General features: G+C 38.3%; 1 protein-coding gene across 1 annotated transcript in view; it reads left to right on the top strand.

The window, feature by feature from the left end:
• COL24A1 (collagen type XXIV alpha 1 chain) overlaps positions 1-18,763 on the top strand; it is a 128,432-nt gene that overhangs the window by 81,067 nt on the left and 28,602 nt on the right. The window contains exons 25-37 of the mRNA XM_027882935.1: positions 1,454-1,507; positions 3,262-3,315; positions 4,810-4,863; positions 5,601-5,654; positions 8,940-8,993; positions 9,296-9,340; positions 9,457-9,501; positions 10,749-10,802; positions 13,689-13,742; positions 14,701-14,754; positions 14,971-15,024; positions 16,901-16,954; positions 17,554-17,661. Coding sequence (XP_027738736.1) covers positions 1,454-1,507; positions 3,262-3,315; positions 4,810-4,863; positions 5,601-5,654; positions 8,940-8,993; positions 9,296-9,340; positions 9,457-9,501; positions 10,749-10,802; positions 13,689-13,742; positions 14,701-14,754; positions 14,971-15,024; positions 16,901-16,954; positions 17,554-17,661 — 738 coding nt within the window. The remainder of the gene's footprint in view (positions 1-1,453; positions 1,508-3,261; positions 3,316-4,809; positions 4,864-5,600; positions 5,655-8,939; positions 8,994-9,295; positions 9,341-9,456; positions 9,502-10,748; positions 10,803-13,688; positions 13,743-14,700; positions 14,755-14,970; positions 15,025-16,900; positions 16,955-17,553; positions 17,662-18,763) is intronic.

Below are 18,763 nucleotides of genomic sequence, written 5' to 3'. Positions count from 1 at the left end.
CTGCCCTTTCTGGAATAAGAGAATCACAGTGATTGGTCTTTAGCATTTTGAAACCGTACCTCCATACCTCTTATCTTGATAAGCAAGCTTACAGGGTAATCCTTTGTCTCACAGATTTCTGCCTGGCACTGAGGCCCACTGTTGGCTGTGACAGGTAGCAGTGGTAGCTCTCGTTCTCAGAGTTCATCATGAAAGTCCCTCATTCCTGCCAGTGACGTCTGGGCCATTGCCTTGGTGCCAGTATCACCAGAACCAATCTTTGACTGCTGCCAAGCCAAGAGACATCACAGTTCTGACATATAATACACAGGTTCCCACACATAATATATCAGTCCAGCAGCCATAGAGATGCCTGTTTATCTCTTTAGTTCCTTCCAAAAAGTAATTTGTGCCAGTATTATCAGCCTCAAAGGCAGCTGTATTGATGGCTCACTGTAATAAACTGTGGGATTTCCAGAGTAGCTAGGGGTCCAAGAAAAGATCCAAGATCCAGTTGCTTTGCACCTGTTCTGTTAAAATACTTGTGACTGAACTGTATTCAAATAATACAGATAAAAGCTACATTTTTTTTTAAGTAATGCTTTTATATTATAAAAAAAAAAATCACACGTAAGCACCAGTGTGGTGCTACTTAAGGTAGTTTCTTCCTGCGCATAGAGGTAGCAATGCCAATGTGTGAATTTATATTTTATTTTTGCTTTTTAAAGTGTTTTAGACACAGTGCAGTTGGGTATTATGTCAGTACTAGGAGCTTTCACATTTCTACCATTTTTTAAGAGCAATGTACTCTGGGAACTAAGTGCTTTTACTTCATTCTCAATTTATTATGCTTTTTTGACTTGCATAATTTCTTTTTCTCTTAGGTTTCATAGTAAATTAGGTATTGCAAGCACTGTGAATAAGCTTTTTAAAAGTTCTTCCTCTCATGTTTCCCATCCCGTATGGTGGTACTTGTTCTATCCAGTGGAAATTTGTGGGAGAGCCTCAGGAGAGAGTTATTTCATTTTTGAATGACTGAAAGTCTCTGGCCATCTGACTTCAAAGGCATTTGGGGCGACAACTCTTGAAGGGAAAATTCTGACAGCACCTGAGCCAATATAATTTTTGTTTTGACTGGATTTTACTTTTTTCCATTGTATTTATTCCCCCTGAAATTTGTGGTCAAATTGAAGCACTAGCAGAGCAATTATTACCTTTATTTATATGTTTGTAAAACTTCTAACAGTGCAAAACTGAGCTCAGGGGCAGATGGGTAGCGTAGCATTGTGATTAAGTTGCTGTAATTTCTTTTCTAGCAGTAACCATGATGGTGTGTCTGGATTCAGTGATCCTTCTGCTTGGATTGAGGGTTCTCTGTGATGAAGAAATGTGGCATGCTCTGTTGCTGGAGAACTGTCAGCCATGAACCACTGGAGTACATTGTGCTAATCTTTTGTGCTTTCTTTTTGTACAGGGATCAACTGGCTTACCTGGAGAAACTGGGCCATCAGGAAGCCTTGGTGAAAAGGTAGAATACTATATATGACTTCTCAGCAGCCAAAATCAGTTTTGAAAACCATTTGGGTGAGAAAACACTGGTGAGAGGTGGTGAGAGGTCATTTAGTGACCTCTGTTAGTGCCAATGTTCCTGTAGCTATTTCAGAGCACAGGGATGTAATAAATGGTAATCCAAATGCTGTTATTTGAGGTATATATCTGATACTGTGATTTTACTTCACAGTTGATTTAGATCTGATAGACTTGCTATTTAGCTTTGACATATTATGTCAGCTACTTTACTATTCACTGCTACTGATTCAGAGAAACTGGCATAAATTATGCTTGTTTTATACAGTAGTCACTGATTTTGCACTGCTACATAATGAAGGCAAAAGTAGAAAGGTAAAACTTGGCTGTATGCATTAATTGACTAAAAAAGATAAGACTGTTAGTTTTGTCTGCCGTGCAATAACAGTTGTGTTTAGGAAAGCAAAGTTTGGCAGACTTAATGTGACTAGAGCAGTATAAATAACTTAAGCATATTTAACATGGTTTTATTTAGGTGAAGTATTTTAAAACTGAAAAACAGGAAACTATTACTGGACTGCATGTCAGCTTCAATTATGATAAAAACATAATTGTTTGTCAGAATGATCCAGTGCTGTTTGTATTTCCTCCCTGCAGGGCTGAATTTTTCACCTAGACTGGTGTCTGCTATTTAGATATTTTACTGAGAAAGTCTAAATAAAATATTAGAATTTTCATGAAAATCTGATTATAATTTATATAATCCATGAAAGGGAATACATCAGTGGAAAGCACTGCTTGTTAAAACTAAAATTTAGACAAGTCTCATATGGTTTTAATCATAATATCATCCTTCCATGTCAAAGGATTCTTGTTCTTTATAATTACATTGGCCCAATAAACATTACCTTGTGATACTTCTGCTAGTTCAGTTAGGAGGGAAAAGACTAATTGATTCATCATCAGCAAATGGAAGGAAGCTTCTTCATGGTGCAGTAATTGTTGCCACTGCTATGCTACTTTTGTGGAATTTATTGTGTTCCTCTTTTATGGATTAAATAGTACAAGGTAAACATGCTATGTGGATTTAAAAGACAAACATCCAGCATAATTACAGTACACAAGATAAAATGTAGTGTTTTCACTGTGTCGTGTGCACTGTATGCAATAAAAGTGTAATCTTTGGAGAATAATCTGCAGCTAAGAAGTCTGATATTTAGGGTGGATGTTACATGATTAAAAGCTAAGTATGTAAGACAAGAGAGAGACCTTTCCTGTGTCCCCTACTCCAGTTGCTTTTGCAGCTGCTGAAGGTCTGGCTTTGCTTTAGATCTGTGCTTTCCTAACACATACTGAAAAAAGGAGGGAGAGAGGAAGAAAATTTTCTTTTCTCTACGCTCTCCTGAATTTTATAGATTAAGGGACATAACTAATATGTTGCACCCAACAGAGAGAAAAAACGGATCTGCTAGCAGCTGTTCTCAGAGACTGATGTACTACCAAATCTCTGCTTCGGTCTTCTAGGGAAAGGGAAGACAGAGAAACTCAGTTTTGTAATCTTTTCAGAATATGGATGGGCTTGTAGGAGGAAGGAGTGCAGAAACTGGAAAAAATAAAAAGTTAAAAAAGGTCTCTGTACTGTTTATGAAGGGCAGTTCCTGAACCAACAGTGTTGTGCACTGCCAGGTATACTCAGTGGATGTGGAACAAGTCAAGGAACATTCATTGTAATTTTTTTTTTTTTTAATACTAAAGGGAGAACGGGGCAGTCCAGGACCAGTAGGTCCTCCTGGAGAAAAAGGTGTCATGGTAAGTTACAAGTAACGTAGAATCCATAATTACGTTACTTATAAAGATACTTTACTCTTCAAAACAGTAATAAATTCTCATCCTTCTGACAGTGCAAGCCTTTTGGGAAAGAGTAGTATTTATGATGCATAGTTCTTACAAAGTTCCATTTAACAGCTTTATCCCATCTGTGGCAAAGTGATATTGCAAAGCAATCTGCTCAGTCACACTGAATTTTATTACGTAAGCAGCCTCACATAAATTAAAAGGAGGGAAAGTAAAACAACCATCTCCTGTGTAAACTGGGGTACCTCAGATTGTTCTATTAGATAGACTTGTAACTAGCATTACCTCTAATTCTACTGCCCAGCAGTACCCTTAACAGCTCCTGAGTGCCACACCTGTGGCAACAACAGCACTCATCCTAAATCATTGTGCAGCACTTCATGCAGCATTGCCCAGCCCAGAGGCCACTGCCGTGGTAGTGTGTTGGGGTACAGAAGTGAGAGAGTGCACATATGTGCCCATTGTCACATCCATGTGGAAGTTCTCAATGAAAAGGGCTTAGGGCTTGGGTCTGTGTTTGCTTGCAAGCACTGTGAGGGCTCCAGAATGTATAGAGAGCACTTAAAAATTTCACTACAAGGAGATGACAGGGAGTTTATGCGCAATGTACTGCATCCTGTGCCAACTGACACTGGTGAGGGATGAAATCTTAGTGGCCTTACACAGAAACTGCACGTGTGGGCCTGAGCATGGTGCAGTGGGTGATGTTCTTGTCATGGAAATGGATATTATTACTGAATAATTGCAGTTATTAGTCTTTGGGCATCCACTGGCAAGGAAGGGATAAAGTACCATCAGGCTGCAGGCAACTTAATGATCCATGCGGAGCCATCGATTTTTGAAGCTTTCTGTGCTTTGTTAAATCTATCTAATTTAGATTTGTCTTCAGCCAGCTGCTTCCAATCCAAAAAAAAAATTATTAGGGAGATTAATAAATGAGGATTTATTAATATAGTATCCAGTCTAATAAACTGCTTTTTTTTTCAGCTGTTACTAATGCTTATTGACACATGTAAATCCACTTAAGTCACAGCAGTGAGAACCTTTCCCAGTAGTAAGTCATCACACTCCTCAGACAAGAGTTGTTCTTGGCATTTGGTCTTGGCCAGTTCCACCCACACCAGGATGTGTCCATTTTCTGTTCCCACTGTCACAACCTTCATGAGAGGATTTTGAAATTCATTTAGAACTCAGCATTTTTTGTTTCAGTACATCCCTGCCAACTAGTGCTTGTGTGTGGGAAAACTACTTAGGTTGTTTTAATGATTATTGGGATATATCCAAGTAAGTATCTAGTTTTTAAACAAAATTTGGTAATAAATTTTGCAAAATTAAATGTGTTATTAACTTAGCTCCAGTTTTTCAGGTAAATAACTGGATTTGTTACTGTTGTTATAAAAACAATTTTGATAAAAGTGTTCTTTTTTTCTATGTTTATTATAATTCTAGGGCTATCCAGGACCCCCAGGAGGCCCTGGACCTGTGGGGCCAGAGGGATTACCTGTAGGTATAGAATGGTGCTTTGGTTTGACATAAAATGTACCTTTTTCAAATTGTCCTTTTGATCTGCTGAAGCTAAGAATGGTTTCTAATTTGTACTGCAGTCTGTAAAACTGTCATGAACATTTACCCATCCAGACACAAAGTCTGTTCACCTGCTCTTCATCAGGATGATCCATGAGAGTCAGGAAAAGTGATTATATCATTTACTCATCCATTTAAAAATCACTCAGTTGAGACAAGTAGGGGAGTAGAATTTTTAAGGATGGTTAATAATTGCATAATATTTTCTTAATTCATTGATGCCTAGTATAATTAAAAGTATAATTGAAAGTCATTATCATTACTTTGGTTTCCTTGTTAATCAAAAGAATTATATTCAAATTTTCTGTGTATAATTGCTATAATTTGTGTACTATGAGTCTTCAGTACAGATAAAAACTGAACCTTTTAATTTTCATGGTTTTCAACATAACGTTGCTGAAATACAAGTATCCTGTAGAAATTTTGGGATATAGACAGAAGTAGTTAATCCAACAGTGACATCACAATTTTTAATCAGGACAAAGTTACATAGAGTCACTTATTTAGATTTTTCTAGGTAAGTTGTGAATTGAATTTGAACTGTGAGTGAAAGTGATTGATTTGCATTCACTGCATTGATTGTTGCTCACGGTGCACGAGCTTTTCAGAAATCTGTGTTTAGAAGACAAAGAGTAATGAGTTTGTTTGATACGTAGGGACCTTCAGGGGCACGAGGACCATCAGGGCTGCAGGGACCTAAGGGAAGAAGGGTAAGCAATATTTATCTTCCACGTTATTTAGAACAGAGGGTAGTGTGTTGCAAATATGAATCTGATATATAACCCATGTACAGTTGCTTCCTTTGAAGGTCATGGTTTATGCCTTTTGCCTCTATCCAGCATGACAGGTAAAGTTTTATGAAAGAGGGTCTCAGAGCAGACCCAGATCTTCAGGCTCTGACAATAGGCTCCCACTGAAGCCACTGAGAATTTTCCCTGCTCTCAAGGTCAAAATATCAGACCCAAAGTGGAATCTCACATAAGACAAATATCTGAGGTGCCTTGAAACCTGGGGCTTTTCATCACTGGATTCAGAGAGAGAGAAATGTCAGAACCCTGAGCTCTGTGTGGCAGGACTTGGAAAAATGCATACCACAGTCACATGCAGAAGTTAAATGGAAGCATATGGAAATTCCCCTTCATTGTGTGCGGAAACTAGAACGTATCCCGTCTTTGCAGCTGGAATCTGTGGGAAGCCTAAGAAGCACTGACCCTCTACTTCTGCACTGTCACAGAGTAGAATTCCTTCACTTCATAAATTCTGGCCCTTTCAGCAATGTGTTTGCATCCAAGATTGCCCAGCAGCCTTACTTCTGTGTGAGAGTATCCAGCTGTTCACTCTGTAGCACACTTAGGAGTTCTGGCCAGCTGACGGCAGGCTGTCTGGGAGTCTATGGAGTCTCTCTCTCTCAAGGGATTTGAGGGAATATGCCACTGAGCCTAGTAATAGCACAGAGCTTCCTCAGCTCACGCTTGAGATTTGATGCACTTAGCTGGAATTGTGTAGAAGGCTGGGTCCTTTTGCGACACACACTTCATTTTTTAGTGTTAATCTCATGAAAACAGAGAGGGAGAACACAATTTTATAGATATTTCAGTGGCAGAGTGATACTCTGGAGATGGGAATATCTGTATGTAAGAGAAGGAATTTCTCTCTATGACCAGAAGGAAGAAATACATTAGTCAGGAAGACTGGCAGTGTAAGCAACCATGAAGACATTGTTACAGGAACAACAAAAAGTCATACTTGATAGTGTGTGAGCTAAACCACAACGTTAGAGATTGGTTCTGCTTTTAGTTCATACTATAATCTTGGACTAATACAACTGTAACTTTGAGAGGAAGAGATCCTGTATCATGAGGTTCATTTCATGAGTGACACCTAAGTAAAATTTCCAAAAGATACTAAAATTCTTAGCAGTTACTATTCTTCAGGTTCAGTGTTTCAAAGATCAAAACAGTAATTTTTCTGCTCTTACTTTCCTGAAATTCAGCTCATGAAATTTATTTTTGAAAACACAGATAAATAACTTAGTGACTGGCCATAAATCTGGGCTCAGGCAACAGCAACTTACGTCTCTAGCAGCTGGTAGGATTGCCTTTGCCTCAGTCTGTACTGGCATGAAGGACCTCAATTACCTAAGGACATCAGTGCTTAATTTTAATGAGAGAGATCTTTCCTGCTTCTCACAGCAAGGAATATAGAACCTAGAAAACTGTGCATTTCAGGGTTATGTGAAACAAGTGTCCAGTGTGCTTGGTAGTATATCAATAGCCAAATTTTATCTAAATTGTTCAAAAGAAGTGAGACTAAATTGATGCCATTTTCTAATATTCTCCATGTCAACCCCCAAAAAAGAGAAGTGCCTACATAGCATATGACAGTAAACCTTCAGTCCTGGCTTACACCAAAACAAGAAAAGACAGGCAAATCCAAGGGTTGCTTCACAAAAACTGTGTCCCAAACTACAGAGGTAACTAAAGTATTCAGACAGCTTTTCCTGCCTCCTCTATTTCCTTTTCTTATGGTTTGTGATCTCTCATGCTGACCAGAAGTAGCAGTGGTGAAATACTGACAGATGAGTTCTCATGGGGTATTTCTGCTCTGCCGGGGCTGTAATCATATATCAGCTCACAGGAAAGGCCTGTTCTTGAGAGGTTTCCATTTCAGGAGAGAAGCCTAAATGATTCTGGATATACGCTGTTCCTGAGTTACCAGTCAGCCATTTTTACTTTTACTCCAGAGAGAATTGGATGTTCTGACAGAGGTTTTGACATGGATCAGTAAATCCAAGTCAGAGAGAACAAAATTCTGGTATGTTTTTTCTCAAAATATTCAAGAAAGATATGGAAGTCACAGATATTTTTGCAGGGAAACTAATCTAAATTAATTCAGACATGCTTCCAACAGTCATTTCTCAAGTCCCTATTGCAACTCTCTGAAAATCAGTCATGATTGCATGCCCTACACTATAACCATGACCCAAGATGTCAGGTTCTCTACAACTCCGAAATGCACCATAAAAACATAGTTTATTTTCCTCTAGGCACTGCCATAGTAGTGTACTAGTTCCCTCTGATGCCAGCCCAGCCCACATGTCACCAAGAAAGCTGTTATGTCCCATCCTCCCACTACATACTGCTGTAAAGAGCTTGGCACTGTCTTGATACTTATCTAGCTCTTCCTTTGAAGTGGTCATTGGTTTTAAGTTGTTATTAACTGGTTTTAATTTAATGTTCCGTAGCTAAACAGTCATGGGTTTTTTTAGAATTATGGAAATAACCTTCCAAGTCAGCATGGATAAAATATTCTTTTCCATTTTGCATATGACCTATTTAAGGATTTTTCATTTGCTCGTAAGAAATGGATATTTATTTGCAATATTAAATAATAATTTCTGAATATTTTGGCAATAATTTTTGCTGTATTATGCTACAAAAATATAACAGGTTATCTTTGTTCATCTATTGGTTATAAAAAATTAATTTACAAAAGACATTTTATTTTATCAATAGAGCAATTCACAACTATAAATTTCTTTTAATCTTGCCTCAAACCAGTTTACTAACGAAAGAACTTTATCTACTTGTTTTGGAGTCTTACTAGCAAGATTGATTTTTGCATGTACAACTTATGCTAAAAATCAAGCATTCCGTATAAACAGTGCTCATCTAAATTCTTCTAAATATGTGTCTGTTGCATGCATACAAAGTGGATGACAAAGAGAGCAGAAAATAACAGGCTGCAAGCTGGCTCCAACAGAGACTCTGAACATTTTGTCTACGTACTTTTCAAAAAATCTTTCTTCTTAAATTCATAGTTCAGCCAACCAGAAACTTATTTTATTCTTCAAAGCTTTATTTAACACTTAACGTACAAAAATTGGTTTTCATGCTACAGAAATGTTTCCCCTCTCCTAAAGTTTATGTAGCATCTCCTTGATGATAACCAAAAGTAATGCATAATTAGAATTCCAAATCACTTGTTCAATTCAGGGGCCAAGAGGTCCAGATGGTCCTCCGGGAGAACTGGGAACAGAAGGCATTAAGGTGAGTGCTTGCATTACTCAATACTGTACAAAACACTGAGGTAGAACATAACAGATAAAAGAAAACAAACAAAGAACCAACCCAGCATGGCAGAAACCATAGAGTTGCATTTAATCCAGAGATTTGCAAATCCAGAGATTTGCAAATTTCTGTCTTTTCCGGGTACTTCCTTATTGTGGTATGAGCCCATCTAAGCCTGAATCTGCACTTTCTGCAGTTACCCAGCATTTAAACTGACAGAACTATATTTGGTCTATCTAGCAAATGCACACAGAATTCACGCATTTTTGGTTATTTATCAGGGAGAAAGAGGTGATCCTGGAAAGAAAGGAGTTCCTGGGCTCATTGTAAGTATCGACACCAATCTTTGTAGTAATCTTTAACACAGAAACTACTAATTTCTGAGCTGTGTTTGGAAATCAGCTAAAACCAGCATTATCTTTTGATATTTCTCTTTGACTAGGGTAAAGCTGGAAATCCAGGAGAAAGGGGAGATCAGGGTGCACTTGTAAGTATGAAATTAACTAGTACTTCTACCAAAAAACACCCATAAAATCTCCTACTTTGTTTGACACTCAGATATGACGAGGTTCATCTGCTTCAGAGCAGCTGGAAAACTCTGGTAGTACAATTTGCATTTAATCATACAAAGAATCAGAAGTGAGAGCAAGTTTGACATGGTCTAGTCCGCTATAAGACCAGTGTTTTCATGGATGATGATCCACAGAATACAATATGATAGCAAATTGCAGCAGAAGAAATGGCCAATGTGGGGTCTTAGAAGTTTTTTGGGCTTCCTTTTTTTTTTTTTTTTAGTTTTATTGTAGTTTTAAGTACAAAAGTCATTGTGCATAGAAAAATAATTCTTTGATAGATTTTAGGTTAGATTTGTGCTGTCATTGTAGGGTTAAATGTACAAATATGTAAAATATATATCACATAGATAGGGGAAAACTCCACCTTTTAGGGCTTCTTTCAATGGAAATCTAGTGTGTTCTATTTGAGGCTTTTACAAAGCAGGATACCAGTCAGTCCAAACTGCACTGGATTTTCAGCAAAGAAGGAAACAGGAAAACAGAAACAAAATAGTAATGGTGGTGATTTTGTGCTGCAGTTGAGACTCAAAATGTTGGTTGTCTCTATACTTCTCTTGCTTTTTCTGCTCAGATTTAGGAGCTTGTTGCTTCTCATCTTTGATACAATGGGTTTCATTTCCTCTTCACTCATTAGAACTTTTAAATGTGTATAGATGTACAGAAATGAACGAAGCAAAACCTCATTAAAATGAAATTATGTAGAATAGTACATTTATTGCAAAATACAAGATACTGCTCTAGAACTCTTTTAGCTACAGTTTCTAGAAGAGAGACAGAAATGCCATGAGAAAGGTTGAACTGAGAGAAAAGTGGGCTGTGAACCTTACTGATTGTCTCAAATACAGCTTGTAGGGCAGTTTGCCCACCCAAACACCACGTGGCTATAAGGGGAATGATGAGGCCCTGGTAAATGTTGGGTCAGCTGAGATCCATGTATGTAAAAGAAACTGAGGCAGAATTTATCCAGGGTGGCCTCACCTGCCACAGGACCTAGTGATGTCTCAATGCATGTCAACCAGAAAAAAAAGCTGCATATATTTCTTGGATGTTCCTGTGTAAGTTATTGTGTGAGCAGAAATAAAAGGAAGTAGCTGTTCACATAATATGAAACAGCTTGCTTCCACTGATTTTTTTTTTTATTTTTATTTTAATCTTCCAGGGTTTGCTTGGGCCTCCCGGAACCACAGGAGACAGGGGACCAATGGGAGAGCCAGTAAGTCGATCCTTATGCCTGCTTAAAAGTTTTTTCCATGTATTACATGAACTCCCTGGCAATTCAAGCTCTCTTTTACCAAGATTCAGTATTGCCAGCTGTGGTTAGGAAGGAATTATGGGGCAATTGTTCCAAAACTGCAGAACTCAAGTCTGCCTCCCTTGCTTAGCATAACTTGCTCATAAGGGGACCTGTTAGTTGTATTGGGAAGCAGTGTAGTAAGGGATGCACAATATAAGAGAGCATGACAGAATCTGGACCACAATATTATGTGGATTTACACCACAGTGTGGTAGACATCTTTATGTATTATGTAAAGATATTAGTGATTTTTTTTTAGGCAAATATTAGGATAGTTATTCAGGAACTCAGGAACCTCGTCTATTTGGCAGGTTAAATTTTAAAGAAAAAAGAGACTGCTATAATAAACCTCAGACATTCCTCTGCTGGATGGATTCTTGTTGCTATGTCAAAGCTGTGCTCACTTTGATGTGGCTGACATTGCTACAGAAGATCATGCAGAATCTGCAGTAAAAATATGAAATGTGCTCTAAGATACAGCCATGGTAGGAATAGTATTGCAGCACCATCTCTGGGAGTAAATCAGATTATATAAATACAGTGAAACCATGTGTGCTGTCTTAGTGGGACCTGGGAGAAGGCTGCCATTCCATATTATAGAAATCTGACAGAGCTGACAAAACTTTATTTTCATTGCATCTGGAAAACAATTTTGCACAATAAATGGTACATAGTTAATTTAAATCTTGAAAGATCAGAACTGCTGATATAAATTTTATTAATTTTAGTATTTATTATTTTTTTCTAATATTATTTCTACTAATCCATAGGCTGACATGGTTACAGCAGATCATTGCACATTTTGGGGTCTAGAAAAACACCAACAATTATTTTGGTAAATTTTCTACAGTATACAATTGCCTATTTAACTTGAGCTGCCAACTTGTAGGAGTGGCAAAATGTTTCACAGAAATTGTATTTTGTAATCGTTATTATTGGATTCCTTTATTGGATCATTTATTGTCTCTTCCTGTTGCACCATCTGAGAGACTTATAATGCAAGGTTTGTTTGTCAAATTCTTGCCATTTTCTGATCTCTAGAATGACCATCTACCTTATCTGAAGTAAGTGATCTACTCTTGAGCAGCCTACAATTCTGTTGTGCTTGTCATCATAGAAACTATATAAATTTAGTGTTGAAAGCAAGAAAAATTTATCCTCTGAACAGGATACCATTTCTATCAAGGGCTAAAAGAGTACAATATCTTCACAAAATGGTCTGTGGAGTTAGAAAGAAGTGATAAAATGACGGAAGATGTTGCGAAACAAAATGCGTGGCTCTTTTTCCCCAACTGCCTATCCAAGCAGCTTGATTTCATCTTCTGTCGGCTGGTCACTACATGAAAGCCAGCTGCTGAGTTTCTCTGGCCCTTTCATGAGTTCTGCACAGAGCAGAAAATCCTTAATTGTTGGTGAAGGAGCAGAGAAATGTAAAAAATTTAGAACTATTTTTAGTAACGGGCTTGATCTAAATTGCACTCAAACTTTATCTACCTGTCAGACTTTACAGTCAAATCCTTTGGAAATTACTTGATGTTAATGGTTAAAAGGAGTCCCTATACTGCTACATATTTTTGGCTTCTGAAACTCTCAGGGGAAGGATAAAGCACCAATCCAGCAACCTTATCTCCATGGTAATGTGAAGAAATACTTGACTTGTGAATCAAACTTAAACTTGGTGATACTTGCCTAGTGGAATTCCATGGAGTTGCTGCAAATGAAAATCAATGAACTTACTTTGGGACTAAGAGAGTTCTCAGTGGGAGGTTAACTGCAGTTTTAGTTGTTCATACTTAAGTTATGAGGTCAAATATATGCATATACTGAAATTCTGTAAGTCATATACAATTTATGTTGTCGTTACAAGGGAAGAAAATACTCTCATTGTCACTACTGGAGGAGCAAAACTACATGCATAGTCTGTAAGAGGAAGTGAAACAAACTAAAGTAAATATTTGTTTAAAAGGCTTCTATCATAAATACAGGCAGCAGCATCTTTCTCTTGAATGAGAATAATAGATCAACAAAATGTTTTGAATTTTGAATGTATTTAAACACAGATAAGTCCCAAAGTGGTAAATGGATATGAACTTCCTTAGAGTTTAAGACCAATTACATCCAGAGGGCTGATTTGTCTGGACATACATTCATAGTGGCTGTAGAATCAGCTGTAAGCAGGTTACGGGCAACTTCTACCCCCAGCACACAAATCCTACTCTGAAATCCCGGATCCTACATGTGCAGAGAATTCAAACATGCTGCTTTGGGAAACAATCCCTATATGTGTTATTGAAGTAAATTTATTACTTACATGTAAGGCTTATAATAAAATGCTCTTGGTATAATTACAAATATTACCAAAAAAGCTCAAGCCTCAGTGACTGTTCTGCACAAATGCTGCTAAACCCATGGTGAAGCACACAGTAGTTTTTTTCAGTTAATTCCTCACCAGACTGTAGGCTTTTCCACAAAGCAAACCAGACAGTCTAACAAACCTTAATTAAACAAAGTCTCAGTTAGTCAAGAGAAGAGCTTAGTTCAGATAATAATTTATTTTTGGTCTAAAAGAAAGGACATCTGTGCTATTATTTGAGATTTGTTATTTCAGTGTGTTACGGTTGGCAGTGAGGCCTTTGGGACTGTATGCCATCGTGGGACTGAAATACACTGCTGGACTCAGGAGGAAAGATGATGAAATACAGTTCTTTATGCCAGTTGGAAGAGTTACGAAGGGACAAATTGAAGACTATACTATGTAATTTATTGGTATTTGAATGATGCATCCAAAATTTTGTTTAATGCCAGGGTCCAAGAGGACAACCGGGGGATGCTGGCCCTATTGGAGAAATGGGTTTTGAGGTGAGCTTTTAATCATTTATATAGCAACTAAAAACTCTCAAACAACTGACTAAGCCTGGACAATATGTTTAGAAATTTATTTTTTATTGCCTGCAGCTGAATTAAATACCATGAGCTACTGAGACACTCTTACTTAAAGCTGTTCCAAAAAAACTTCTAAAATAAATAGCTTTTTCTATTGAGAATATTGTCTTTGAGCATACATTCATGACATCTTGACATAGAAGGTGAATGTTTTCCTTGCAGCTAGATAGTAAAACAGCATTAATCATATGTCCTTGCAAATTATAGATGAAGAAAAGCAGCTGCAGACAGCCTTCTTGCTAATTTCTGCTTCTGTTTTTTGCTTTGTTTTTAATATCTCATTGAAAGAAATGTGACAGAATGAATTAGCCACATTTGTAATGAAGTACCTGAGGGATAAGCTCACTTAATACAGAAGGGATTTGGCTTATTCAAAAGAACGTGCTTCGTCAGTCACTCAAAATCCAATCTTCTGACTATTAAAAAAAGGTTTATATGTAAACTTTACAAGAAGCAGTCTGATACCATTAACTCATTAAGGGCTGAAGCCTCCAAAAAGGGCTTTGTTCTCCAAAGGCTGTATCTGCTTGGCTCCAAGCCCAAACAGTGATGAAGTTGTCAGTTAGATTTACAAAGGATAGATGTTTGCTCAGCCTACCAATATGATCAAAGGTGCAGGCTTAGTGTACTGCTGAGTCTTCAATATGTTTCTGACCCACAGTGTATTTCCTGAACTCCTCCTATTCCCTCCTTTCTTTTCTTCTGTTAGGCTCTAGAAGGAACAAAGAACTGTGTTGTCTTGATTTGGTTTTTCAGACATGCGTCTTTCCCAGTGTCTTATGTCATTCTTCTACTTCAATTTTGGCTGTACTGTTTAGTTCTTGCAAAATTATTATTAGCGATCATGTGCAACAATAACTCTTGTACCATACAGGGACCTCCTGGCCCTGAAGGAGAAGCTGGTCTACAGGGGGAACCAGGCGCGAAGGTAAATGCTAAAATTATTCTCTCTTGTGCTGTTTAAATTTTGATATTTGCATAAAAGCAAATCAGAGGGACCTGATTCATTAGCCAAGTAGTGACACAGGAAATGAACTATTAAGAAATATTGTTATTGTCATGGTGACTGCATTATTTGTAAACTCTGTCATTGTTAGGAGTACTGATCTTTAAAATCTAATGATTTTTCTTGTGATATTCTAAGGGAGACATTGGACCTGCTGGGAAGTCTGGAGAACCAGGCGATCAAGGTTTAAGGGTAAGCAATGTATGCAAATCTTCTTCCAAAACAGGAGAGTATGTTACAAATGAAATGCAGGATTTATCAGATGAATTCAATAAGAGGCTATTTTCTGATACCTTTTTTTTTTTTTTTTAAGCGTATTTTAGCAAGTTAAAAAGTGTATTGATTGGGGAAGAGTGGCTTGTTCAGCAGAAACAGATTTGGGAGTGCTGTTTGACAGCCAGCTGGATATGAGCCAACACTGTGCCCAGGTGGCCAAGAAGGCCAGTGGCATCCTGACCTGTATCAGAAATAGTGTGGCCAGCAGGATTAGGGTAGTGATTGTTTTGCTGTTCTTGGCACTAGTGAGGCCACACCTGGGGTGCTGTGTCCATTTCTGGGCCTCTGTTTTCAAAAAGGACAGAGAGGTGCTGAAGCAAGAGAGAAAAGCAACAGAGCTGGTGAAGTACAAGACTTGGAAGAAGCAGCTGAGAGAGCTGGGTTTGTTTAGCCCGAGGAAATGAGCTCTCAAGAGAGAGCTCATTGCTCTCTTCTGTCTCAAGTGAAAGGATGAGAGGAAAGGGCCTTAAGCTGTACCAGGAGAGGTTCAGATGGGATATTAGAAAAAGAATTTTCACTGAAAGAGTGGTTAGGCATTGGAATAAGTTGCCCAAGGAGGTGGTGGGGTCACCATCTGTAGAAGTGTTCAAGAGACATCTGGATGTGGCATCTGGGGATATGGTTTAGGAGTGCTTAAGGTGGTTCTAGGCTGATGGTTAGACATTATGATGTTGAAGGTCTCTGTCAACCTTGCTGGTTCTGTGTGATTCTGTGATTATAATGTCGAAATATTTTTAAGTGTCTCATGTCTTTTGGTCAAAATTTGGACTCCGTGATCTTGGAGACCTTTTCCAGCCTTAATGGTTCTATGATTCTCTATCTATCACTGAGACATGAATTAGTGCTTTGAAGGTAAATCCAAGGGGGTCCAACCCAGCTGTTCAGTTGACAGCACACAATAACTCTGTATATGGATACCCTGTCTAGGTGAGATAATGAGAACATTATAGTCACATCAGAGTAGGGTGTCTCTCTGTACTGCCATCTAAAACATCTGATTTGCTTCTGATGCTTCCGCACTTGATTTTACCAAGCCCGTGTGCCCCTGCTTATTCTTTCTGTGCAGACTTTATCCAGGATGCTTTCAAAAGAGTGTATAAACTATATCCTTTCAACTTGAGTCTTACCAATGAGCTCTCTTGTTCCATTAGCTCCTTGCTGTCATCTTTTCCTCCTGCCCAGGAGGTGCATTCCATAATTCTACCTGTCCTTGAAGAGGAGAAATTCATGATAATGGTCCACAGTGGGTATTCTGGACTTAGTTATACCACTAAGTGTGAAATACTGTGTTATTAGTTATAGGGCAGCACATATTTGCAAGTTACCAGTGTCTTTACCTGAGAAAAGCAAATATTCTAGAATGCCATGGTGCTGATACTGATGGTAAATAATGAGTTTTTCATGGCCCTGAACTGAGTCACTAAATATAGCAATATAGTAGTTATCCACATAAACATGGAAGTTTCAGGGCAGAATAGGTATACTTCTGAGGTTGCTGTAATTACATTTTGTATACTATGAAGCAAAAAATTCTCAGTGTCATTGTCTAAGTCTCCAGTGTTATATGGGCATAGCACTGCCTCATTTTTCCAGTACTGTTCATCTTTTACATTTTCTTGTGTTAGAGATTCATGGGCTGTGGCACTGAAGATAAATAAACTGTAACAGCAACAAAGGAGTTGGACAAAAAACAATGATCACGTGTACAACTAGTATGAGTTCTTCCAAGGCAATACTTCTATGTCGAGAAATTTAGTCAATAACTTTGTTTTCTACTCTTCATTTCTATAAGGGTGAACCAGGACCTCCAGGAGAAGATGGTGTTCAAGGAAAAGATGGCCCAAAGGTATATTAAGTTTTTGTAGCGGATGTAAAGAAGTTAGCTTAAGAAGCCAGATCTCCTTTTTTATCCCATTTCACCAGGTCAACAGAGCCCAGCTGAGTGCATCTTTATTTTAACATAGGATATCCTGTATATTATAGGCTTTCATGTGTGTTTTGGGTACATATCTACCCTACAAGGGCTGCAATAGATTGACAAAGAAATACAAGATGGAGAAGTGAATACTTAAGGTTTTAAGAAGCTGACTTAAGTGAGCTTGTTTCTATAGTGACTAAAATGCTGGAGAGAGTAAGCCCAAGGCTGCTCTGCTCCCTGAATTAGATCAGTGCTGTGCCAGGGACTGTGGCAGGTGCCAGGACAGGGGGTGTAATAGAGAACAACCTCAGATACTTAGTCACAGATGGGGCAAAATGTGGCTGAAGGAGTGTATGAATGAGATAGAAAGGGCTTTACCCTAACTTAGAGCCTGATCTGAATATGAGAGACAGCAGTTTTAGCGTGTTTTTTGTCAAACCCAAAGATTCAGAATTCACTTTTCTCATGAATGAGTAATTCTGTAGCAGCAGATTGACTAAGCTTTGGTTTTTTTTGCTTTGTTTTAGGGAGACCCTGGAGACCAGGGACTTGTTGGAGAAGGTGGTGAAAAAGGCGAGATGGGGTTACCAGGAATTGCTGGGCCACCTGGTGAACCTGGCATTATGGGCATTCCTGTAAGTGTTTTCAGGCTGAAGGGGACTTTTTGGTCACTTGCTTTTTCTAAGCACATTTAATTTTGCTTGCTTCCTTTATTTTTTAATTTTCTGATTTTCAATGTAATTAGACATGACAGTCTTGAAATAAGCTTTCTATGTGTTATAGCTTTTCAGGATTGGTAGAGAGAGGAGACAAATGCTTTTCCTGTCTTAAATCTGTGATCTCTTAGCACATAGAGATTCCTCATGACCTGTCATCCAGACACACATACCACACAACCTGAAGTCTCTCACTTCAGATCTCTCTTTCATTGTCAACATTATTAGATCAGTTGTGTGTTTGTTCTGGCATCACTCCTAGCAGCTAAAATCCGTCTATTAACTTGTATGTAACTTCTTAATGCAAACTAGTATTTTGGAGCACAGTTGCTGAAGCAAGTATTGTAGCCTCAAGTCAGACACCAGATCCCCTAAACAAAAACCATGATGTGCTCATTTGCAGTCCTCTGACTGCTTTCTGTGTAGCTCTTATGCAATGTTGGAGTCTGAGTAAACATTAGAGGACCAGTTGTTAATGGCTGTGAGCACTGTCCTCTAAGCATCAGTGTTAGTCTGATGTCTTTAGTCCTGGGTTCTTCACAGTGAACTGCTGTAGCACAATGTGCTTCAGAGCAAGTTTTGTTTCTGAAAGAACTATACGACTAACTTCCTGTTCTGAGTTGGCAATTCTGAAGACACTTGAAAGTATGAAAGTTTCATACATTGAAATTATTGTAAACAGCTCAGCCCCAGCATATCTACACTGTGTGTGATTATACTTGTGTACAATAAACAACCTCAGCAGTGCTTCTGTGGCTCAGTGAGACGGGCAGGTCTGGAAATCCAGCGTTTGGGAGGATGTGGTTAGTGGGGGATTTTTCAAGTTTCTGTTCCGCATGTTCCAAAGGTAGCTGCAAAGCTACCTTCCTCCCCACTCATCCTCCCTGGCATCTGGGAGTACTCACATGGCAGTTTTGAGTTGACCTCCTTCTAGGGATGCAGACAGATCATAATATCCTAGTCTAATCATGGAAATCAGTTTCCTATATCCAATTGTCTGAGTGTTTCATTGAGAGTGAGA

Source organism: Empidonax traillii, unplaced genomic scaffold (assembly GCF_003031625.1).
Source record: "Empidonax traillii isolate 1590-97213 ecotype Southwest subspecies unplaced genomic scaffold, ASM303162v1 scaffold114:size1751661, whole genome shotgun sequence".
NCBI classification, from domain to species: Eukaryota; Metazoa; Chordata; class Aves; order Passeriformes; family Tyrannidae; genus Empidonax; species Empidonax traillii.
Note: the sequence above shows the minus strand (reverse complement) of the source record. Positions and strands in the feature narration are given on the sequence as shown.